Source organism: Heptranchias perlo, chromosome 2, assembly GCF_035084215.1.
Source record: "Heptranchias perlo isolate sHepPer1 chromosome 2, sHepPer1.hap1, whole genome shotgun sequence".
NCBI classification, from domain to species: Eukaryota; Metazoa; Chordata; class Chondrichthyes; order Hexanchiformes; family Hexanchidae; genus Heptranchias; species Heptranchias perlo.
In genome coordinates, this window is record NC_090326.1 from 87,532,348 (window position 1) to 87,558,861 (window position 26,514).

A 26,514-nucleotide genomic window follows, 5' to 3' on the forward strand; every position below is an offset into this window, starting at 1 on the left:
CTATCACCCATTTTACACTATAGCACAACCTCAAAATCTACCCCATTGTGTACTAGATTAAAGCATACATAACCTGAAATTTTCAGAACCACACACCTCATACTTGAAGAGGAGAACCTAGGAAGATTGAAAAATTTGTCGGTCTAAAATAAAACGTAGTTAGTCTAATAAGCAACATAACCACAGGACATGTTACTAAGGTTAACCCAAAAATACTGTCCTAAAATATATTTAGTGAGTATAATTTTTGTGATTTCCAAAAGACATATTCAGCATTAACACACATTGTCTTGCTGTACTACTGAGTTATTTTGTTTCCTGTTGAATCGCTGGTATCCATTTGTTTTAATTGCCTCTGCTGCAGTTCTTGCTCCTAAAAAAGATAAAAGTAATATGACTTATGCCTGTGAGAATTTCAGCAGAGCAAAGCGCTAAATGACTTGAAATGTCGGGACTTGGATTACTGGGCTTTTACCCCTTTAACGTAGCCCTAGGATTTCTGAGGTTTTCCTGGATGATGGTTTCCTCAAGTAACACAGCCAATCAGATCTATTCTAATGAGGCCCAAGGGGGCGGTTCCCTGCCACTTGCCTCATTTTATGACCTCTACGCTTGCTGGAGGTGGGGGGGGCAGGGGGTGCACAACAAAGAGGTTGTTAAAATGGCGCTGAAGTCAAAAATCGGGAGAGATGTAAAACAGGCTGACAATTTGCTATCACCTGTTTTACATTATTGCACAAAGAATAATTACACCCGATGTGTGCATTGCAGAGCATGTCATGGAATAAGTCTAAATAAATATTCACACTCCTTGCCTTCAGGCTCCAGCAGAACTTCAAATGCTCTCAAACTGTACTGTTAGAACACTCTCAGAGAATATGTGATAATCTAATTGTATATTGTGTGGGTAAATCAGTCATGTCTGAAAATGTAGTTCCTTTTGACTCATCACCATATAAATTAATGCATTATGAAAGAATACAGCCATGGTATATATTGGGTATTCCTGCAATTCACCTTTTGCCAAAGCTTTGTAAGTTTTTCTTCTACTCGGTCCATGAAGGCACTGTTTATTCCCCGATGCCTTCTGTGTCTCTGTAAGTGAGTCAAGATGATAAGGTCATGTTTTATGTGGAACACAAGTTGCATTATTGCCAGAATCACTGCGTATTGCGCTCATATTACATTTGAAGAAAAGATGAAAAGCATACTCCAAATATCAGGAATCTGTTGATTTAATGACCGATAAATTAAATACTGACCGTATAGGAAGCTGATTTGTGTGGCCAGGGCTCTTTCTTCAAAATGAGCTGAGTGTCCCATTTGACTTCCCGAGCTTTGTAAGTATCAAAACTTTGAGCACTTGCACCCTTTTGCTGATTGATGTCTGGGAGAAGTTCATGAACTAATAAAAGAAATTAAGCATCATTTAGTTAGTGTGTGATTCATCCATAATCAGATTAGTAGATCTCCCATAGAATTGACCGTGAGTAGTGTGCGTCAGTTTGTCAAGTTTACTGTGAAATCTGGTGGGCCAACCGGTCATGATGGGCCTGCAGCAGCATCTTAAAGAATTGGGAGTTTACAACAACAGGGGAAATTTTGCAGCACCGACAGCAGCAAGGAGTTGAAATATTGGAAGCCTTTAAGGCGCAAAACACACATACGACTGGAGAGAAAATGAATGCCAGTCCTGCTTCCAGCTTTCCATGACTGCAGCTGAGGATCTATTTAAATACCATTGGAAATGGCCATCTCCTGACCTGTAACGCCCATGGTTTCTGGGCAGGTTGAGGAAGTAGCGACGCCGGAGACCTGACAAAGTCATTTGGCCCCCATCTGCATATATTAAAGAGGATCCTGCTAGTTTCTGGTGTAAGCTCTGTCTGCCTAAATCGAGGTCTGCTCAAAAATCAGAACGGACAGACCTCCAGCGGTAAATCAGCAGGACTTTATTTTCATGATTTTCATCCCGCTTCTGCATTTTTATGCCTAAAATACATAAGTAGTGAGAAAAATCAGCCCCATTGTTTCTGCAATCATCATGAAACCATTAAGACAACTCAGCTAATAAAAATGTAGCAATTTCAGGGAATGTTTGTTGTTCTGCAGAAGGTTGTTTAATTGACACCCAAGAGTAACCAATGAGAATAATCAAGAAATTCTATGTCGAAGTTTGAGGTTAGGTTTAAATGAATTCATGTCATGTGTCATGGGTCATATATCTGTTAGCTGCTACCTAAGGAGTAAGCTGAGACTGGAATGAATTTTAAGGGCTAGATAGCGTGCCTAATGATAGATTATTCCAGTTTGACAGATTGGAGGGGACCAGGGGACATGCATTTAAACTATGCAAAAGTAGGAATTGACTGGATGTTAGGCAGTTCTTTATTTCCCAGAGAGTAGTGAGCCTCTGGAATACATTGCCAGTTGGTGTGGTGCGTGCTGACTCTCTGTACGCCTTCAAGAGAGAGCTGGACCAGTTCTTGATTGGGGCAGAGATCTCATCATATAGCAGGTTAGTGGATTAACAGATAACAAACACATGGTCAATGTGATCTTCTGGACTGGTTTTGATCACCTGAGGGGGTCGAAGAGAAATTTTCTGCAGTTTTTTTCACTTATTGGTCCTGGGTTTTTCTCTTTTTTTGCCTCTTCCAGGAGATGATATAGCTGCGGCAGGGGGGAAGGGGGAAGCGGGAGGGGGGCGAAAGGGGTAGGAAGGGTCTAGTCATGATGCTCCAGCCATCATGAGTGTGGGGCAGGCTTGATGGACCAGCTGCTCTTTTTCTGCTTGTCATTCCCGTATGTTTAGTATGTTACCTAATAAGTTTTTGATCACTTAGTTCAAGGCATTGCAGTTGAGCCTACAGAGCCATTTGGTACAATTCTATACTGTGAATACTAAAGGATGTTCCTCAATGCTCACAATGACCCTTTGCTGAGATGACTATGGCAAAACAATTTTAAATTCAACCAATTATTTCAAGTTTGCAGCAGCAGTGACTTGAGAAAAATTCTACATTATATACACAAAATTATAATCTGGAAAATTTGCTCAAAGCACTCGCTGAAGATCTTGGGAAGTAAGGTGCATTGCCAAATAAGGGAAGGCTCACCAAGAGAGGAATGATCCAGGAAGTCCTGCTTGAAAAGGAAAGCTTTTCAAAGTGAGACAAATTGAAGGAGAAGTAACAAAGAAAACCTATTTGTTGGAAGACTGCATAAGGTAACTCTGCTCAGGGAATGGCTACTTAGCAGTTAGGAACATAGGAACATATGAACAGGAGTAGGCCATTCAGCCCCTCGTGCCTGCTCCGCCATTTGATAAGATCATGGCTGATCTGTGATCTAACTCCATATACCTGCCTTTGGCCCATATCCCTTAATACCTTTGGTTGCCAAAAAGCTATCTATCTCACATTTAAATTTAGCAATTGAGCTAGTATCAATTGCCATTTGCGGAAGAGAGTTCCAAACTTCTACAATCCTTTGTGTGTAGAAATGTTTTCTAATCTCGCTCCTGAAAGGTCTGGCTCTAATTTTTAGACTGTGCCCCCTACTCCTAAAATCCCCAACCAGCGGAAATAGTTTCTCTCTATCCACCCTATCTGTTCCCCTTAATATCTTATAAATTTCAATCAGATCACCCCTTAACCTTCGAAACTTTGGAGGCGATCGATTGCGAGAAATCAAAAATGAGAAGTTAAAACTAAACCTAGCTGGGGATGGCTAGTTCGGGAATATCAATTCTGATAAGCATATGACAGGATTTGAAGTAAGGCTGGTGAAGCAATTTGTCATATGGAATAAATGCCATATTCAATGTTGATTCTGCCATTTCTGTAACTTTGGAATAATATTGGTAGTCTGCTCACACTATTGTGTGCCAAGAAAAATCTTAATTTCTGCAACCAAATCTATCAGTGTTACTTCAAATAGCATACCATTTTCGATACCTTTAATTGAAATCATTGGTTATTTGTTGTGAAGGTGTCAGCTGACTATAAACAAGCAGGGCAAATGTTCACATTTGTGATGGCATCTGATTGCAGGTAATGTAATCGTACCAATACCAAAATTTAGATATGATCTTCAAATCCATTCATTTGTTTGAAAATTGCACTCTGTTAAACCTTTCAAAAATAGAACTAATCATCCAACACTATTGTGGATGCAGTTGTTTGTCCTGTTTGTTTAATTGATAATCCACTTTTAAATCCTCAATTAGTGGCTACGGTGGTTAAATTACTGGCCCAATAATCCAGAGGTCTGGACTAGTAATTCAGAGAACAGTAGTTCAAATCCCAGCATGGCACTTTGAGAATTTGAATACTGTCAAGCAGGGCCGGTTAACTTAGTTGGTTAGAGTGTGGTCCTAATAACGCCAAGGTTGCAGATTCAATCCCATCCTGGTCAGCTATCCTGCCTGATGTTGCTTTGCCTGAACCACAGCGATTCATTTGCAGATGACATGAAACTCGGAAATACAGTGAACAATGAGGAGGATAGTAATATACTTCAAGAAGATATAGACAGACTGGTGAAATGGACAGACACATGGCAGATGAAATTTAATGGTGAAGTAATTCATTATGGTAGGAAGAATGATGAAATGCAATATAAGCTAAATGGCACAATGGCTAAAGGGGGTTCAGGAACAGAGAGACCTGGGGGTGTATGTGAAGGTGAATCTTTTAAGGTGACAGGACAAGTTGAGAAGGCTGTTAAAAAGAATACGTGATCCTTGGCTTTATAAATAAAGGCATAGGGTACAAAAGCAAGGAAGTTATGCTAAACCTTTATAAAACATTGGTTAGGCCCTAGCTGGAATATTGCGTCCAATTCTGGACACCATACTTTCAGTAGGATGTCAAGGCCTTAGAGAGGGTGCAGAAGAGATTTACTAGAATGGTACCAGGGATGAGGGACTTCAGCTATGTGGGTAGACTGGAAAAACTGTATTGTTCGCCTTAGAGCAGAGAAGGTTAAGAGGAGATTTGATTGAGTTGTTCAAATTCATCAAGTGTTTTGATAGAGTAAATAAGGAGAAATTGTTTCCAGTGGCAAGAGGGCGGTAACCAGAGATCACAGATTTAAGACGATTGGCAAAAGAACCAGAGGCGACATGAGGAACACTTTTTTGGAAGCAAGTTGTAATGATCTGGAATGCATTGCCTGAAAGGGTGGTAGAAGCAGATTCAATAAAAACCCTCAAAAGAGAATTAGGTAAATACTTGAAGGGGAAAAATTGCAGGGCTATGGGGAAAGAGCAGGGGTGTGGGACTAATTGGATAGCTCTTCCAAAGAGTCGGCCCAGGCACGATGGGCCGAACGGCCTCCTTCTGCGCTGTATCATTCTATGATTCTATGAAATCATTACACGTATCATGAGCATTGCAAACAATTTTTCACAATTAAAAGCATAGGAAAAATGAAAAATACTTGTACCTCTCGTCATTTGTTACTGTGGGTTCATGTTAATTTATTGATTTACAGCAATTAATATACCTGCATTTAAGTTCTTTGATTTAAACTTCAGATTGAATGGGTCTCTGTCAAAACTGGTCACAATGTCCGGGATATTGGTCTTATACTAATGACAAAAAGAGAAGACAGTTATCATAATTATTGTATGTAGTTTGCAGAAATAAACATACTTTAATACTTTATAACCATGACAGCCATTGTATAAATCTACATTGTGAAACATAAGATCAGTATAAAGATTAATACCAAATAATGCAGCATAATGGCAGGATCATGGTGCTGCAATTTACTGTGCTATATGCTTAAGAATATGGGTTTACATCTGTATTTCCTCACACAGTGAGATCCTGATCTCATCAATACTGTTGGAATGAGTTGTTAATCAGGATCTATTGCAACTTTCGAGGGAGAAGTGGATGAATATTTGAAGCAGAGGAGGGTGTAGGACTACGAGGAGAGAGCAGAGCAGTGGGATTTGTTTTAGATTGCCCTAGCAAAGAGGTCACACAGACATGAAGGGCCAGATAGCTTCCTTCTGTGCTATAAACTTCTAGGAGGAAAAATTCAACCCTGTTTCACCCATTTTTTGGGCAGAGTATTATGTTGGGGGTACAAGGGTCGCGATCTCTTGCACCCAATCTCTCCTGGAAGTATCGTGACTGCCAAATTGGAGTTAGCGACTCCTAAGTGTGCAAGAGCTCCTGCCTGAAACAGGCACTATCTGCCTTAAATATGCAAATCGAGGCCCTAACATAGTTTTTAGGACTCCGGTGCAAAATCGGTGAGCAAATATGCAGAACGTGTGCTGAACATCTACCGCACAGTTGTTTTGGATTTTCAGCGGCCTAACCAGAGGTCCTTAAAGGGAGGCCACCCACAAAAATCTAAGCATACTTTTTAATAGTTTAATTTCTGTGGAGCCAGGAGGGCCCAGGCTCCTCCTGGTTCTCCCACGAATGGGCCTCAGGCCGATGTCCTTGAGTGCACATTCGCATTGATCAGCCACATTTCATCCTGGACACTGGCGTGAGTTGTATTTCTCCCCTCTATGCTTCTAACATAGAAAAATGCCTCACAGGTGCATCACAGTTGAAGGCGAGTCAGGCAAGAGAGAGATTGGAGATGTGAGTAAAGCTGTTGTTGAGAAGATAGGTTTTAAGAAGGCTCCTGAAGGTGGGGAGGGAATAGCATGACAAATGAGTTTAGGAAGAAAATTCTTGGCTGTGGAGGCAAGATGGATGAAAGGTCTGTCACTGATGGTAGAGCGGAGAAAAGGTGGAACACTCTGTAGACTAGTGCTGGAGGAGCAGACAGTGCGGGCAGGAATGTAGGGCTGGAAGAGGTTGCAGGGATAGGGAGGGGTAATGCCATGGAGGAATTTGAAGATGAGAATGAGGATTCCAAAATTGATGCATTAGGAGGTGGGAACCCAATGAAGATCACCGAAGGGTGATAGGTGAATGAGATTTTGTATGGGATAGGATGTAAGCAGTGGAGTTCTGAATGAGTTGGAGTTTATGCAGGTGGAGTCCAGGAGGCTAGCAAGGAAGGCATTGAAAGATTAAATTCTGAATGTGACAAGTGCATGGATGAGGGTTTCTGTTGCAGTAGGGGTGAAGCGGTGGATATGGGTAATGCTCTCGGAGTTGGAAATAAGCAGTCTTGATGATATATTAGATGTGGGGATTGTAGCTCAGCTCAGGGTCAAACAGGAGACCAAAGTTGTACATTGTCATGTTGGGTTTGGATAGGTATCCAGGGAGGATGGAATCAGGGTCTAGAGTGTGGAGTTTCTGGCAGAGGCTGTACAGGATCACTTCAGTCTTGCCAATGTTGGACTACAAAAATGCTGACACATCCACAACTTGATATCAGACAGTCAGTCTGACAACAAAGTCATGGAATTGAGCTTGGAAGTGGAGAGGTAAATGGGGGACTGCTGACAACCATGGATCTGAACACCAGGAGGGGACGTTTAAGGTGCAAGTTGTATTTCTGCACATTCTCATGTATTAGAGGCTTATGTGAACATCTATGTCCCAAGTGCACCCTTGTGACTAGGGTCTTCTAAATTTACCATTGAGACAATATTAAATAATAAATACCTGTCTGAAATCATGTGGCTTTGGATCTTTAAAAGCACCATTTTCATACTTCCCATTCTTCACAAACATAATCTTAGCTTCAAATGGATCAAGAATTTTAAACCTGCAGACAAAGTTTGAAGGCCGTCTCTGCAGAACAAGTTCTGGAAACATAACCTTTCTGCTTGTTTCTACCGTCTTAAAATCTTTTGATGTGTTTACATTTTTCCGAACCATTTTCTCACTGAACATTGCTGAGGATGTGTAGAATTGTAAGCTGAAGTCTGGAGGTTTCCTGTTCCATATATGGTAGTCTTGTTCTGGCTTTGAGTGAATATAGCTTTTACTTCTAGTCATAGCAACGCTCTGCCTTGCAATGAATTTGTTTTTTGACAAAAATCCAAAGGAGGGTTCACCGACGAAAATGATCTTTGGATCCATTTTCTTACCTTTGACATTAGTTTCACTGACACCCCATGGACAAATGTTATTACAAAAGTAGTAATAAAATTCTTCTGCAAGAGGAACAAAATGTTAGGAATAAATAAGAATACACTAGGGGGTTGTATTTCTATGGGGGTTCTCCGATCATCTGCTGTAATGTCGGTTGCTGTAGACTCTCCGCCAAAGTTACAGTGCACGATTGGAAGAACTCCCTGTGGAAATTCACCCCCTAAGACCTTACAAATTCAATAGTGTCACCTTAGAATTAATTCCATTGTGCAACTATGAGGGCAAACTGTTAGAATTATGATTAATGCAGGTGGGTACTAGGACCATGCAGAGAGCACAAGGTTTGCCATGGGTAGAGTTTCTGGGGCTACGATCTGGTTGAGATAGAGGTTTTGGGAAAGGTTGTGATGTTAGTTGAGGGATAACTATTGGCCAGACAGCAAGGGGAACTCCTCTGCTCATCTTTGAAATAGTGCCATGGGATCTTTTACATCCATCTGAATGGGCAGACCGGCCTTGATTTAACATCTCATCCAAAGGATGGCACCTTTGTCAATGCAGCACTCCCTCAATACTGCATTGGAATGTCAGCATGGATTTAGTGCTCAAGTCTCTGGTGTGGGACTTGAACCCACAACCTTCTGACTCAGAGGAAAGAGTGCTACCACTGAGCCACAGCTGACACAGTGGGCATTATTTTGACTTGGAGCCAGGAAGAGAGTGGGCGGGGGGCAGGTTTTTCGGGTACGTAATCTGGAAGTAAAGTTGGCAGATCGGAATGTGCGGCCGCGACCTAATTGAATGGTAATAATTTTACTTCCAGGTTTTGCGCCCAGGAGTCAGCCTGATTGACCGGTGGGGGGGGGGGGCGGCGGAAGGTGGGGGGCGGAAAGGGGGGACCTTTGTAAAGATTGGAAATGGGAGGGGCTAAACCGTTGAGAAGATCGGGGGGAACATAGGAACAAGAGTAGGTCATTTAGCCCCTCGAACCTGTTCCGTCATTCAATGAGATCATGGCTGGTCTGTGATCTAACTCCATTTACCCACCTTAGCCCCATATCCCTTAATACCTTTGGTTAACAAAAATCTATCAATCTCAGATTTAAAATTAACAATTGAGCTAGCATCAACTGCTATTTGCAGAAGAGAGTTCCAAACTTCTACCACCCTTTGCGTGTAGAAGTGTTTTCTAACTTCACTCCTGAAAGTCCTGGCTCTAATTTTTAGACTGTGTCCCCTAGTCCTAGACTCCCCAACCAGCAGAAATAGTTTCTCTCTATCCACCCTATAAGTTCCCCTTAATATCTTGGAAACTTTGATCAAATCGCCCCTTAATCTTTTAAATTCCAGGGAATACAACCCTATTTTGTGTAATCTCTCTGTGTAATTTAACTCTTGGAGTCCAGGTATCATTCAAGTAAAGCTACACCACACGCCCTCCAAGGCCAATATATCCTTCCTAAAGTGTGGTGCCCAGAACTGAACACAGTACTCCAGGTGTGATCTAACCAGGGCTTTGTAGAGCTGTAGCATAACTTCTACCCCCTTGTATTCTAGTCATTTGGATATAAAGGACAGAATTCCATTAGCCTTTTGGATTATTTTCTGTACCTGTCCATGACATTTTAATGATCTATGTACAAGGACCCCTAAGTCTCTTTGAACCTCCACTGTTTCAAGCTTTTCATCATTTACAAAGTACTCTGATCTATCCTTTTTAGGACAAAGTGGATGACCTCACACTTGCCTACATTGAAATCCATTTGCCACAGTTTTGCCTGTTCACTTAATCTATTAATAACTCTCTAATTTTATGCTTCCATCTACAGTGCTTATAATGCTGCCTATCTTTGTGTCATCGGCAGACTTGGACACGTGGCTCTCTATCCCATCATTAAGCCATTAATAAATACAGTTAATAGTTGAATTCCCAACACAGATCCCTGTGGGACACCACTAGTCACATCCTGTCAATTTGAGTACCTGCCCATTATCCCTACTCTCTGTCTCTTGCCGCTCAGTCAATTTCCTAACCAGGTCAATAATTTGCCCTCATTTCCATTAGCTTCAACTTTAGCTAACAGTCTCTTATGAGGGACTTTATCGAATGCCTTCTGGAAGTCCATATAAACAACATCCATAGACATCTCCCTGTCCAGTACTTTAATCACCTCTTCAAAAAATTCAAACACATTCGTCAGGCAGGATTTACAAATCCCGGCTCTCTCTGATCAGCTGAAAATTTTCAAGGTGTTCAGTCACTCTATCCTTAATTATAGACTCTAGTAATTTATAGACAACAGATGTTAGGCTAACTAATCTATAATTCCCTGGTTTCCCTCTCTCACCTTTCTTAAAAGGGTGGGGGGGTCCATTGAGAAGATGGGGGGGTGGCAATTGAGAAGGTCATGAGAAGAGGCCACGGAGCATATCGGGAGAAGAGTTGGTGATCGGAGGTAGGGAGGGGTCTCAGACTTGTGGCCGATCGCAGGGGTCTGATCAGAGCAGGTAAGCTTGTTGGGCCTGGAGGAAACACTCCTGCTCCTCCTGGCCCACAAGCAGTACAATAAAGGCATGTACCTGATGATCCGACCTTTCTGATCTCCTTTTCACTGGCAAGAATCAGAAGGGCTGGGAAACCCACTCTGGCGAAGTTAAATTTGAACTTATGTTAAATTCAACTAAAAAATATCCTTGATGGCTCATAACGACGTTAATTGCCCCACTAACGACTCGTCCGCCAGGACTATTTGGAGACGCGGCCGCAGCGAATATGTTCCACGCACACATCCAAACGTGTATATGTTAAACCTGGAAGTGGGTGCATTGGAGCCAGGTTGTGGTCGCGATCAAAAAAAACTTTAAGAGCCGTTGGGAAGGCGGATGTCTCAGAACTTAGAATGGTGACGTCATCCCATCCTAACTCCATCATTTGGATGTGGCTGCCACTATGAAGGTGGGAGCTTCTCCAGCAGAACCCTGTCGTAAATCGGCCCCTTCAGAAATTGCTGGCCCTGCAAAGGCACAAATCTTGACTTACGCATCTTAGGAGTTTCAAGCTCTGTATGTCACTGTACTTTTATACAAGGGCATCGGATAATGCAGTACAGAGTTTCTGCCAGCAGAGGGTGACATTTAACTATGTATAATAATTTTACACGTTACAACAGTTTAGATGCGTGCGCAGAACTTGCGCGCTGAGGTTATGTCCCCTTGTTGTGATCTCACCTTTGCACCTATTCTACAGAAAGAAAAAATAGATAGAGAAACAGCAACTGAGATCTTTCTTATCTCTCGATTGGAAAGGGACGAGGAGGGAAAGATTTAAAAAGCATTTACATGAAGGTTGTAGGCAGACCAGAGGAAATTGGCTGCCATGAAAAGACTCGTGTTGTGACTGAAAAGTGGATGATCCCACTGTTTACCCCAGAGAGTTGTCTTGTTGTGGAAGCCAGCTTGGTTGCAAGTAATGACATCATGGGGTATATTTTCCAATTGGCGAGGTTCAAGAGCAAGAAGAAGGAGCAAGGGGCCCAAATTAGCTGAATTTAAAAATTAATGTGCAGAAAGCCAGCAAGATAAATAAACTTACACACAAAAAAATTAGAATAAAAAGACGCCAAGCTTGAAAACTTATGGGAAATTTGGGAAAAAAAGCTTCAATAGCACATCAATAACAGCCGGTTTGAGGGCGTGGCTTATGACGTCTGAATGACGGGAGCAAAAAGTGCTACAATGCCATTTATTTTGGCACAATGCCTGCAACTACATTGCTACAGGTAGCTGTTTATATGAGAAAATCTAATTGTAAGGGTTTACATAGAAAAAAAGACCAAGGTCTATCTAGTTTGTCTTCTACCATCCTGGTAGTCGCATGATGCAACGATAATGGCATTGCTAACAAACCATAGGAATCAATCGCTATCAATTAGTCTACAACAGACTCAGACATGACGCAAGGAAAATCCCAGCGGTGGAGAGTTTTAGGAACCATAGGTGCAAAGTTGCCTGTTCCTCCCAAGAATGCTACACTTACCACATGTCATATCTCAAATTATTCATATACGTAGATAATTTTAATGCTATATGTTGATGTAAAAATTTGTCCAAAGATTTGTGGACAGGAAATGCGCGGATGCAGAAGATTTTTACTAATATATATATAAATGGTATTCCAAAGCTATTAGTAGATTTTGCACTGTTTTGACAATGTGATGAATCCCTGCAGGAAAATGCTTTAAAATAATTCACAGCAGCAAGTGGTAAATTTGAGAACGAATTTAAAAGCAAATATAATTAATCCGTGGAATACGTATGCAATACCATGGATTGGGAGTGCAGTTACTGCTGTTGAAGAATGACATTCATTCACTCATCAAATGCTGACTGCACTGTGCCAGCCTGTCTCTCACAGATAATTTTGATTGGCCTCAATGTCCCTTTTTATTTTGGTTGCTGACAAGTTGTTCTAGTTTTGATACTAATTCACTGAGGTATAATAGAAATACACAGAGTGAACAGAAAATGGGTAGCAGCTCTTTTTCAAAGGACATTATTGCCTCATTGCACAATTTTCAAGCAGGCTCAGTTTTATTCTGAAAATCCTGGGGGTGAAATTGATACATACGAACATATGAATTAAGAGCAGGAGTAGGCCATTCGGCCCCTCGAGCCTGCTCTGCCATTTGATAAGATCATGGCTGATCTGATTGTGACCTCAACCCTACTTTCCCGTCTTCCTACTATAACCTTTGACTCCCTTGTTAATCAGGAATCTATCTAACTCAGCCTTTAAAATATTCAATGACCCTGCCTGCACCACTCTCTGGGGAAGGGAGTTCCACAGACTCACAACCCTCTGAGAGAAAAAAATTCTCCTCATCTCAGTCTTAAATGGGAGACCCATTATTTTTAAACTGTGGCCCCTAGTTCTAGTCTCTCCCACAAGGGGAAACATCCTCTCAGCAACTACCCCTTCAAGTCCCCTCAGGATCTTATGTGTTTCAATAAGACCACCTCTCATTCTTCTAAACTCCAGTGTATACAGGCCCAACTTGTCCAACCTTTCCTAAGATAATCCCCTCATCCCAGGAATCAGTCGAGTGAACCTTCTCTAAACCGCCTCCGAAGCAATTATGTCCTTTCTTAAATAAGGAGGTCAAAACTGCACACAGTATTCTAGTTGTGGTCTCACCAATGTCCTGTACAACTGTAGCAAAACATCTCTACTTTTATATTCCATTCCCCTTGCAATAAATGACAACATTCCATTTACCTTCCTAATCACTTGCTGTACCTGCATAATAACTTCTTGTGATTCATGTACCAGGACACCCAGATCCCTCTGTACCTCAGAGTTCTGCAATCTCTCTCCATTTAAATAATATACTGCTTTTCTATTCCTCCTGCCAAAATGGACAAGTTCACATTTTCCCACATTATACTCCATCTGCCAAACTTTTGCCCACTCACTTAATCTATCTATATCCCTTTGCAGACTCCTTATGTCCTCTTCACAACTTACTTTCCTACCTACCTTTGTGTCATCAGCAAATTTAGCAACTGTACATTCGGTCCCTTCATCCAAGTCATTGATATAGATTGTAAATAGTTGAGGCCCAAGCACTGATCCCTGTGGCACTCCACTCGTTACATCTTGCCAACCTGAAAATGACCCATTTATGTCTACTCTCTGTTTCCTGTTAGCTAACCAATCTTTTATCCATGCTAATATGTTGCCCCCTACACCGTGAGCTCTTATTTTGTGTATTAGCCTTTGATGTGGCACCTTGTAAAAAGCCTTCTGGAAATCCAAGTACACCACATCCACAGGGTCCCCTTTATCCATGTTGCTTGTTACTCTAATAAACTCTAATAAATTAGTCAAACACGATTTCCCTTTCACAAAGCCGTGCTGACTCTGCCTGATTGTATTGAGATTTTCTAAGTGCCCTGCTATAACCTGCTTAATAATAGATTCTAGCATTTTCCCTATGACAGATGTTAAGCTAACTGGCCTGCAGTTTCCTGCTTTCTGTCTCCCTCCTTTCTTGAATAGAAGAGTTACATTCACTATTTTCCAATCTGATGGGACCCTTCCAGAATCTAGGGAATTTTGGAAAATTAATATGAATGCATCTATTATCTCTGCAGCCATTTCATTTAAAATCCTAGGATGAAGTCTGTCAGGACCTGGGGACTTGTCAGCTTTTAGTTCTAATATTTTTTTCAGAACCCTTTCCCTGGTGATTGTTAATGTTTTAAGTTCCTCCCTCCCTTTCACCTCTTGATTTACAATTATTTCTGGCATTTTATTTATATCCTCTACAGTGAAGACGGATGCAAAATATCTGTTCAATTCATCTGCCATTTCCTTATTCTCCATTATTAATTCCCCTGACTCACTTTACTTTTTTCCTTTTTAAATACCTGTAGAAACTCTTACTATCTGTTTTTATATTTCTAGCTAGCTTTCTCTCGTACTCTAATTTCTCCCTCCTTATTATTCCTTTAGCTATTCTTTGCTGTTTTTTATATTCTGTCCAATCTTCTGACCTGCCACTAATCTTCGTGGAATGGTCTTCGGCAGTCGCACAGAATAGATGATAACTAATCGGCCGTCCGTTTTACACCTGTGAGATTTTCTTTTCCAGGGAGTCAATGTTTTGTGCTGGTTAGTATTTTGCCTTTGTCTTTTTGCTTCTGTGAATCACTGTTTTTAATAATAGATAAAAATAGTACTATAATCTATATACCATAATGTATGATATTTTCCATTGTCTGACTTGACAGGAGAAGTAGTGTGTATTCTACATATTCTGCAGGAAGCAATCAAGATCAATTGTTAGACTGGGACTAGGCTAACACAGTGCAGCAGAGAATAAAGGTTGAGGTATAAGTTCAGTCTGCTTACAGAAACTGCTGTCAAGCTGTTTACACAAGGAAAAGGTGTTGGGAAAAAGCCCGAACTGTAACACCTTGGACACGCTAGAAGACCAAGTGGGCACAGAAAGAGAACCTTTTGGAAGAGGTGAACTTACTACTCTGGGATAGGTAGCAGCTGAATTGAGAAACATAGAAACATAGATACATAGAAAATAGGAACAGGAGTAGGCCATTCTGCCCTTCGAGCCTGCTCTGCCATTCAATATGATCATGGCTGATCCTCTATCTCAATACCATATTCCCCTTCTCTCCCCATACCCTTTGATGCCTTTTGTGTCTAGATATCTATCTATCTTCTTCTTAAATATATTCAGTGACTTGGCCTCCACAGCCTTCTGTGGTAGAGAATTCCACAGGTTCACCATCGTCTGAGTGAAGAAATTTCTCCTCATCTCAGTCCTAAATGTCCTACCCCGTATTCTGAGACTGTGACCCCTCGTTCTAGACCCCCCACCCCAGCCAGGGGAAACATTCTCCCTGCATCCAGTCTGTCTAGCCCTGTCAGAATTTTATACGTTTCAATGAGAAGAGGCAGTGGAGAAGAATTGAGACATCGAGGAGAATAATGAGGGTTAGTGTACCATGGTCAGTCATACAGCAATTTGTTGATGTCACAACAAACTCTTATTATAAACCTTTCATAAAACAAACTGATCTTCAGTCTAATAAGAGCTGAAACATTAGTGCAATGATATGAAGAACTACAGATTTGATTACAATGATATGACAGATTAAAAGAAATTTGCTAAATTATTATTTGCTACATTAAACAACAAAAAAATTATGTATCAGAAAATGGATTGTAAAAGCGTATCGGTCTCTACAATAATTGCAATGTAGGGCAAAGATAATTAATAGTCAGGAACATTAAATATAAATATGTTACCTTCAGCAAAACTAGTTCATTCAAATGGAAAGCTTTTTGGTCTTGATGTGTTACATTGTACAGATGAAGAAAGTGCATTAAACATCAAACTTCCACTGTGAGAAACACTATGTTCGCTTTAATTCCCCTCCACACAGTTTGTTCACTGTGTTGTCTATAATGAGCTGCTATAATCACATTGGTGTTCCATGAAAGGTCACAAGTAAATATAAGTCCTAGCAACAAGCAAGGTAACACGCAGATTCGGAAACCAACTTGAAAAAGTCTGTGTCAGTACCCTTATGTCTTCTATATATACAAACAATGCTAAAGAAAATAATTCAGTTTAGTTACTGCTGACCGGGCAAATTACAGCATTAGCAAATGTTTCGACTAGAAACACCAAGGTTAACTGTTGGTAAAGTAAACATTAAAGTTGAGAAGCTAAAGCATACTGCTTCTCTTTGTTGCTAAGGAACAGACCTCCTGCAGTTCTCTTATTGAATGAAAAAGACTTGACAAAGTTGCTCTCTGACTCTGAAAGGAAGTGACATTTTCTTGGCAATAAGACACACAGAGGATAATTTAAGTCACAGATACCTCTAGTTTATATTGGGTTCTTTAAAAATCTATGCCACAGTATCCAGTTCATGTAAACAGGTTTTAAAATCAATAGTCTGGTAACACCACCAACGTGTGAAAGTGTGGCTTCTGTCTTTCTTTGATGTGGAGATGCCGGTGATGGACTGGGGTTGACAATTGTAAACAATTTTACAACACCAAGTTATAGTCCAGCAATTTTATTTTAAATTCACAAGCTTTCGGAGGCTTCCTCCTTCGTCAGGTGAACGATGTGATTTTTCACATCGTTCACCTGACGAAGGAGGAAGCCTCCGAAAGCTTGTGAATTTAAAATAAAATTGCTGGACTATAACTTGGTGTTGTAAAATTGTTTACAAGTCTTTCTTTGAGTAAAAGCTGTAATTAACAATTCATTAGCAGCCACGGTAACAATGACACTAGTTAGCTGGATTTCTGACATATAACCCAGTGTTCAAATCTCAGTCTTAACATTTGAGTTTCCCCAAAAGAATTAACTTTACTGCTCTTGGCTGGGTTGTGATATACAGGAGCTGACCCCCTGACAAAGGAGAATTGTATAGTTGTAGTAGTGTTTACTGGGACATGGAGGTCCAGAAGGAGAAATTCTTTCTCTGGAAGGAGAAAGCATATTTTCCCTTCAACAAATAATGTGGTCAGCTTTTATAAATTATTATTCACAAATAATGTACAATTAAAATATATATATATATATATATTTCTAACAGTGATAAAAGTCCTGCATCTATCATGTCCATCACACCCCAAAGTATAACACTTTATTAATTTTATTTATTTCCTACCCTTTATTATATTTCAGTGCTAGAAATTGAGTAACTAATTTTGAGTGGTGAAATACTCCAAAAAGAACCAATTAAGGAGAGGTTTGGTCTCATGAGTTGTGGCTGCCTGCCATCACTCAGTTGGTTATTTTCACATCTACCATTCATCCCACTGTATTCAACAAAATAAGACTCGCATTTTAATTTGCCCATGCTGAAACTAGAAGTAATACCAAGCCTTTCCAGTAGACAGCAGCAAGTCACTACAATTCAGCAATCTTATTCATGAACTTTTCTGGGTAAAGCTGAGATGGAGATGTGTTAGTTTTAAAATATGTCCACTTAAAGGAAGAATACCTGAACTAGTTGGTGCAATGTGTTAGACACTGGCTGGTGTGGCAAATGGATGTCACACTGGTGCAGTAGGGGTTGGGGGCTGAGATATATTGTTAAGGTAATGTACAGGATCTTTACTCTGCTTGTAGTTACACCATACCTGATGTGGAAGTGCTCGATGATGACATTAGGCGGGGCCAAAATTCTGGGATTTTCCACCAGACCTGAGGTCAGGCATCAAATACAACATCATATACGGGTAGACGTATTGTAATTAGTTGCAAGTGACAGGAATACGCATACAATGTATTTCCCATCATTTGCACCTCACCATTGCCTGTATGTTCATAGAATGAAAGGTTGCTATGGGCTACTGGTGTGGGTGGGTGAAATTAAATGTCAAGGGCCACTTTTCCAAGCGCAATCGATGGCAGAAAGAAGGAAGTTCAAAAATTGAGTAATAAAAAAAAGGTGTTGTGAATTCTTCAGCTAGAACCTCTGGCCATGTTACCCTGCAGCAGATGTCATAGCTATTTCACTCCCCTACCTGAGGCAGGTGACTTGCTGATGGTATTAGAAGAGCCTGACCCTAGAACATCAGTCAGGGTTAGGAGCTGCAGGCATGGGACAGACGGAAGTCCCGCACCACCAAAGATCCAGTGCGGCAAAGAGAAAAGTCTGCTCCTTGGGTGCCTAAAATGGGAAGAGGACCATTCCCCAGCACTAATTTACCTCACCTCGCTGAGCACAAGAATAGAGAAAATTCAAATAATGCCAAATAAAAGGAGGGATGGTAAATGATCTGGCATGAATGAAAAGATTTTGCTGCTTTGCTGTGGGAATACAGGATTGGTGCAATAGGACAGTGGGTATACATTCTATTAAAGTTATAAAAATTACATTGGTTCCCTCTCCTCTTCCCTTTTTCATATTCTGCAAATACTTTATTCAATCTGCTTAGAAATTAGGCAGTGGGAAGATTTGGTGTGTCACAATAACATATTTCAATCTTATGAAGCATATTTTTTGTTTGAAATAGAATATTGTTCCTGTCATAGTTTAAATGTTAGGAACACTTATTATGCTATTTCAGCCATATAATCTTGTAAAGAACTGACAGCCTGGTCGTGTCTCTCTGTTGCTAGTCAGGGTGCACTTTGGCATGTTGTAGGCTATCCTTATTAAACCACCGCATTGCTATAGAATGTACTGAGTCCAGGAGCAAGAGATGGTTTTTGTATCTTGCCAAACTGGGCTACAAATTCCATCGCTGGGTGGGTACAGGTGTTGTAACACACGGAAATTTTAACAGTGACGTACAGATCAAACTTTCTTCAGCATTCCTGTTCTTCCCTTGACTTTTCTGGCTATTTTGACAGGTTAAAATAGAAAAAGAAAATGTTAGAAATGCACATCAAGTCAGCTGATCAGTTCCGATGATGTGTGTTACCTGAAGCATTAACCTATCTTTCTCTTTCAGAAGCAGATCAACCTGTGACTATTTCATGCAAACATACAGAAATGGCACTCAGGTAAATACGAGCTAGTCCATTGAGCCTGTCCCATTTCATGACTCCAATCCCCCACCTTGTCCTCTCCATCCACCAGCATCCACACAATCTGGGAGAGGCAAAAAAACAGGGAAAAAACCCTAGGTTAATTCAGGGAAAAAAAATTGGGAAATTCTTCTTCGACCCCCAAAGGCAATTAAAATAAGTTCTAGGAGACCAGTGACCATGACCCACAAGTCGAGGGAAGAACAGGAATGCTGAAGAAAGTTTGATCTGTACGTCACTGTTAAAATTTCAGTGTGCTACAACACCTGTATCTACCCAGTCATGGACTTTGTAGCCCAGTTTGACAAAATACAAAAAACATCTCTTGCTCCTGGACTCAGTGCAGACTATAGCAATGCAGTGGTTTAATAAGGACAGCCTACAACATGCCAAAATGCACCCTGACTAGCAACAAGAGAGGCATGACCAGTGACCATGCATTGTCCAATGACCCACCTACCATTTGTAAACTGCAAATCCATACTCACTGCATAAGCCAGCAAATTATTTAAGAGTTTGGTGACATTCTTTGAAAAGCAAAACCTCCTGACATCTAACCTGAATTTCAGAATTTTCTGTTTTTATTTCTGATTGGAAGTGAGATTTGTTATTGCAAGTACAAGCTCATATAAACAGAGCTATGTTTACTTTTAACAATGAGATGCATAAAAATAGATTACATTACATACAAATCAAATGAGTAAAACTTGATGGGTCTGAATGTAGAACAAGGCGAGGTTAGGTGTTGAAAAGATTTGCTTCCTTGATCATCATTGTTTGGAACAAATAATACAGGATGTGTTGTTTTAATTGTGAGAAAACAACGTTTTTCTTACATTAAAATGTCTATTGTCTATAATTGAATAATTTAGTCAACTGCACTTTATTTTATGTAGGTGTAGCTATCCCAAGACTAAAGGTCAAAAAGTTTGTACTAAGGAAAATTGAACAGAAATGTTTGTAATATGCCAGACTAGAAGCAGAGATCTGGCACACATGCGGGTTTAGTTAACAGTGACATTCAGGGAAATGTTTGAATAACTGAGGCCATACGATAGTCCAATGACTAGTGTTAAAGGTCATGTGAATTTGAGCAGTGCAACAGCAGTAATTCCTGACCTCAGGGAAGACCTATCTGTAGAATGTGCTGGAGGACACATTTGCCTACTGACAATGATAGTCAAAAAGAGCACGTAAGATTCCAAACTCAAGGGGGTAGTTATGCTTTAATGGGGAAAGGGCTCTGTATAAAGTCCCTTGAGACTTGTATTACCTGATGGTTATTCCAGCTTGAATGTTTATTCTAGATGCAAATTTTAAAAAATCTATTTGACAGCTGAAAGCTCAGCGGGATCACAATGACCTAGGACTGCTCTACCTGCAACTGGCTGCAGAGAGGAAATATTCCATTCTCATATATTCAACACAGTTGGATTGTGGTGCGCTGTTCTGTACTAAAAATCGGTCTGTTTATTACAAGCAACATTGAACATCTAATTGGATGTTAAATGAGGTTTGCCAAATATTATTATTATGAATTTGAGCATAATTTGTCACTTCCATAATCAGACAAATTTAAAACTGACCAAATTATCAGAGTAATACTTAACTCATTTTATTTACTCCAGTAGTCAATTGTGCTATTGCTAATATCGTGAAGCTATTTTTGATTTCCAGAAAGAACGGCAAAGCCAACCAACCTCTTGGTAGTTTGTAGCGTTATTTGTTAATAATTCAGAACAGTGAGGGTCAAACCAGAATCAACATTGCTCACTGAGACTTTACAGCTTTCAATTAATTTTCCACATGTTGGTAAAGTCAGTGTCAAAATTACCAATGGGTAGAAAAATCAGCCCAGAGGAGGGTTTGAATTTATATTGTATTAAATCAGTTTATAATTCCAGGATGTCATCTTGTAAATTATGGATAATTTTTTGCATGTATGTCACATATTTGGCTGCAATTGTCATTTGAAAAATAAATTTGATTGGATAGTTGATTGGAAAGATTAACAAAACATATAATTGCCTTGATTTTTCTCTGTGTGAGTGATAGTGGATTACCTGCCTACCCTTTTTTTTACAATTTTGCTCTAATTATAACTCATGTATATTCAAGTATTTACCTGCAGACTTCCGGGCATTGCAATGACCATTTTTTTTTAACCACTGGCATTGTGGAGAGGAAAGGAGATCAGAAAGGATCAGTTTTGAAGTACAAAGTAGGTACGGATTCTTGGTGACAATAGAATGTACTGTCGGGTAAAAATGCTCAAAAGTCTGGCGGTAATCTTGCTCTATAACGCTGCCAAGAAGGAAATCCAACCCATTAACATTTCACAGATGCCAAATTTGCACCAGCTGGATTTGAATAACAAGTTACAAATTTACCATGGCCTTTTAGCCCCATTTGTCATATTTTCAACTAGAGACAGAGCTGAGGTTGCATTTTATGCCCTGAACTCATGTTGTCCTGTGGATTGAGAATTAAGACAGCCATACACTGTCTTTTCCAGCTACTGTCATCAGTGTGACCTGAAATGATCTTATTTTGACTGGATTTAAGCTTTGGTCTATGAAAGTAAACCTTTGGATTAGAACACTGCATTTATGAAAGCACAATTGTGTTGGAATTACTGCTACTCCAGAAAATCAGGGAAAAAAGTCAAGCCTTTTGTTGAAACATTGTTGTAAAATTAGAAACCCAGTGCAATAGGCATAGGTGGTCACATTTAAAAATTAAGGCACTCATATTATACAAAAAGTAACATCATCCACACTGACTAAAATTTTAGGTCATGAATAATTCTTACTGTTTTTGTCTGTTGAAACAATTTTATTGAGGGCTATTAAGAGGTTAGTCATTCAATCAGCTGCAGGGCTTTTGGTAAATGGCCAAAATGCTTGTCAGCACCATTACTGTCATGAAGTGTTTGAGCCTAAACGACAGAGATTAATTGTAAGAATTTTACAGAAAGATCTTCAGACTTAGTAAAAATGATACTGACTTTAAAAATAGCTGAGAATATCATGGTGATGTGTGAACATCGCAACACGTTAGTTACACTTCCCAGACGGAAAATTTCAAATTAATGAATTGAGTTTAGACCCACCTTACAAAAAACAATTAAAAAAAAAATATTGTTAGAATGTGGTCAACACTGGCATGCTCGCATTTATTGCACATCTTCAGTTGCCCTGAGAAGATGGTGGTGGGCTTTCTCCTTGAACTGCTGCAGTCCTTGTGGTGATGGTGCTTCCACACATGATGTTAGGTAGGGAATTCCAGGATATTGACACAGTAACAATGAAAAAATGGCCAAGACAGGATGATATGTTACTTGTGGGGGGGGGAGCTTGGAGGTGTTGATGTTCCCATAATTTTGATGTTCTTGGTGGCAGAGGTCATGGGGCTGTCAGGTGTTACCAAAGTAAGCTTGCTGAGTTGCTACAATGCATCCTATAGATATTATACACTGCAGCCGCGGTGCATTGGTTATGTGTGGAGTGGATACTGAGTCCAGAGGCAAGAGCCCCAACCAAGCGGCCTGCTCTGTCCTAGATAGAGTCAAGCTTCTTGAGTGTTCTTGCATCTGCACTCTTCCAGATGAGTGCTGAGTATTCACACTCTGGATTTGAGCCCTGTAGCTGGTGGAAAGACATTAAGGAGCCAGATGATGATCCGCTCATTGCAGAGTACCCAGTCTCTGATAAAGCTGGTTCAGTTATCCTTCTGGTCAATGGTGATCCCCCAGGTGGAGACTCAGATAATGGTGGTTCTGCTGAAGGTTAGGGAGAGGTGGTTGGGCCTTTACTTATTTTAGATGGTCATTGTGTGGCACTTATTTGGCTAGGCAATGCCACTTGTTAGCCCGAGCCTGAAAATTGTTCAGATATTGCTGGAGGTTAGCATGGGCTGCTCAATTATTGGAGGAGTTACGAATGGAATTAAACACTATAGAATCATCAGTGAAAAGCCCCACTCCTTATAACAGAGAAAAGATCATTGATGAAACAGCTGAACATGACTGGTTTAAGAATGCTGCCCTGAGGAACTTCAGCAGCAATGTCATGGGGCTGTGATGATTGGCCTTTGACAACCACAGCTATCGTCCTGTGTATCAACTATGACTCAAGTCACTGGAGGCTTTTGCCATTGAGCTCAGTTTTGCCAAGGCTCCTTGGTGCCATATTTTGTCAAATGCTGCTTTGATGTTGCAGTTACTCTCATCTAGCATTCAGGTCTTGGGTTCATGTCTGCATCAAGGCTGTGATGAACTCATTGATTTTGTCCGAACCTGAACTGAACGTTGGTGAGCAGGTTATTGGTATCACTTGATAGCACTACTGAAGACTTCTTCCATAACTTTGCTAATCAGGGGGAAAGGGATAGTAGGGTAGTAATTTCCCAGATTAGATTTGTCCTGCTTTTTGTGGATAGGACATACTTGGGCAATTTTCCACATAGTCAGGCAAATTCCAGCGTCATAGCTAACTGGGATAATTTGGCTATGAGGCTGGCTAATTCTGGTGTGCAGGTCTTCAGCACTATAGCTGGGATGTTGCCAGGACCTATAACCTTCGCTGTGTCCAGTGTACTGAGCCACTTCTTAATGTCATATGGAGTGAATCGAATTGGCTGGACAGTAGCATCTATGATAGAAAAAAGCAGGAACTAAGCGTCACAAAACAGATTTGAAAGTTCTTTAGCTGAATGCACGTAGCATTCGTAATAAAATGGACGAGTTAACGGCACAAATAACTACGTATGGATATGATCTTGTGGCCATTACAGAAACATGGCTGCAGGGTGACGACGACTGGGAATTAAATATGCCAGGGTATTTAACAATCAGGAAGGACAGGCAGGAAGGAAGGGGAGGTGGGGTGGCTATGTTAATAAAGGAAGGAATCACTGTAATACAGAGAAATGATATTGGGACAAAGCATCAAGATAATGAAACAGTTTGGGTGGAGATAAGGAATAATAAGGGAAAAAAAACATTAGTGGGCGTAGTATATAGGCCTCCTAATAGTTGCAACTCTGCTGGAAGAAGTATTAATCAGGAGATAGTCGGGGCATGTAATAAGGGAACAGCCATAATTATGGGGGATTTTAATTATCATATTAACTGGACAAATCAAATTGGGCAGAGCAGCCTTGAGGACGAGTTCATTGAGTGCATCAGGGATGGATTTCTTGAGCAGTATGTAACTGATCCTACAAGGGGGCAGGCAACCTTGGACCTGGTCCTGTGTAATGAGTCAGGATTAATTAATAATGTCCTAGTTAAGGATCCCCTTGGAACGAGCGACCACAACATGGTTGAATTCCATATCCAATTAGAGGGTGAGAAGGTTGATTCTCAAACAAGCGTACTGAGCTTGAATAAAGGAGACTATGATGGTATGAGAGCGGAATTGATTAAAGTGGACTGGGAAAATAGATTAAAGGGTAAGACGGTACATGAGCAGTGGTGTTCATTTAGGGAGTTATTTTACAACTTTCAAAATAAATATATTCCACTGAGGAAAAAAGGGTGTAAAAGAAATGACAGCCATCCGTGGCTAAGTAAAGAAATCAAGGATAGTATCCGACTAAAAACAAGGACATATAAGGTAGCCAAACTTAGTGGGAGGATAGAAGATTGGGAATTCTTCAAAAGACAGCAAAAAGTAACTAAAGGATTGATTAAGAAAGGGAAGTTAGATTATGAAAAGAAATTAGCAAAAAATATACAAACAGATAGCAAGAGTTTCTATAGTTATATAAAAAGAAAAAGGGTGGCTAAGGCAAACATAGGTCCCTTAGAGGATGAGACCGGGAAATTAATGGTGGGAAACATGGAGATGGCAAAAATGCTGAACAAATATTTTGTTTCAGTCTTTACAGTAGAGGACACTAAGAATATCCCAACACTGGACAAACAGGGGACTCTCGGGGGGGAGGAGCTAAATACGATTAAAATCACTCAGGAGATGGTACTCAGTAAAATAATGGGACTCAAGGCGGATAAATCCCCTGGACCTGATGGCTTCCATCCTAGGGTCTTGAGGGAAGTGGCAGTAGGGATTGTGGATGCTTTGGTGATAGTTTTCCAAAATTCCCTGGACTCAGGAGAGGTCCCGGCAGATTGGAAAACTGCTAATGTAACACTGTTATTTAAAAAGGGTAGTAGGCAGAAGGCTGGAAATTATAGGCCAGTTAGCTTAACATCTGTGGTGGGTAAAATTTTGGAGTCTATTATTAAGGAGACAGTAACGGAACATTTAGATAAGCATAATTTAATAGGACAAAGTCAGCATGGCTTTATGAAGGGGAAGTCATGTCTGACAAATTTGCTTGAGTTCTTCGAGGATATAACGTATAGGGTGGATAAAGGGGAACCAGTGGACATAGTGTATTTAGACTTCCAGAAGGCATTCGACAAGGTGCCACATAAAAGATTATTGCTCAAGATAAAAAATCACGGGATTGGGGGTAATATTCTGGCATGGGTGGAGGATTGGTTATCGAACAGGAAGCAGAGAGTTGGGATAAATGGTTCATTTTCGGACTGGCAACCAGTAACCAGTGGTGTTCCACAGGGGTCGGTGCTGGGTCCCCAACTCTTTACAATCTATATTAACGATTTGGAGGAGGGGACCGAGTGCAACATATCAAAATTTGCAGATGATACAAAGATGGGAGGGAAAGTAGAGAGTGAGGAGGACATAAAAAACCTGCAAGGGGATATAGACAGGCTGGGTGAGTGGGCGGAGATTTGGCAGATGCAATATAATATTGGAAAATGTGAGGTTATGCACTTTGGCAGGAAAAATCAGAGAGCAAGTTATTTTCTTAATGGCGAGAGACTGGAAAGTACTGCAGTACAAAGGGATCTGGGGGTCCTAGTGCAAGAAAATCAAAAAGTTGGTATGCAGGTGCAGCAGGTGATCAAGAAAGCCAACGGAATGTTGGCTTTTATTGCTAGGGGGATAGAATATAAAAACAAGGAGGTATTGCTGCAGTTATATAAGGTATTGGTGAGACCGCACCTGGAATACTGCATACAGTTTTGGTCTCCATACTTAAGAAAAGACATACTTGCTCTCGAGGCAGTACAAAGAAGGTTCACTCGGTTAATCCCGGGGATGAGGGGGCGGACATATGAGGAGAGGTTGAGTAGATTGGGACTCTACTCATTGGAGTTCAGAAGAATGAGAGGCGATCTTATTGAAACATATAAGATTGTGAAGGGTCTTGATCGGGTGGATGCAGTAAGGATGTTCCCAAAGATGGGTGAAACTAGAACTAGGGGGCATAATCTTAGAATAAGGGGCTGCTCTTTCAAAACTGAGATGAGGAGAAACTTCTTCACTCAGAGGGTGGTCGGTCTGTGGAATTTGCTGCCCCAGGAAGCT

General features: G+C 40.6%; 1 protein-coding gene across 1 annotated transcript; it reads right to left on the reverse strand.

Moving 5' to 3' along the window:
* Positions 1-292: 292 nt before the first annotated feature.
* On the reverse strand, positions 293-8,015 carry si:dkey-30e9.6 (uncharacterized protein LOC564083 homolog). Its single transcript, XM_067995908.1, has 5 exons — positions 7,596-8,015; positions 5,512-5,596; positions 1,263-1,405; positions 1,018-1,095; positions 293-373 (listed from the first exon to the last, which is right to left on the reverse strand). The coding sequence occupies exons 1-5, from the start codon at positions 8,013-8,015 to the stop codon at positions 299-301; spliced, it is 801 nt and encodes a 266-aa protein (XP_067852009.1). The 3' UTR covers positions 293-298.
* Between the last annotated feature and the right edge of the window lie 18,499 nt (positions 8,016-26,514).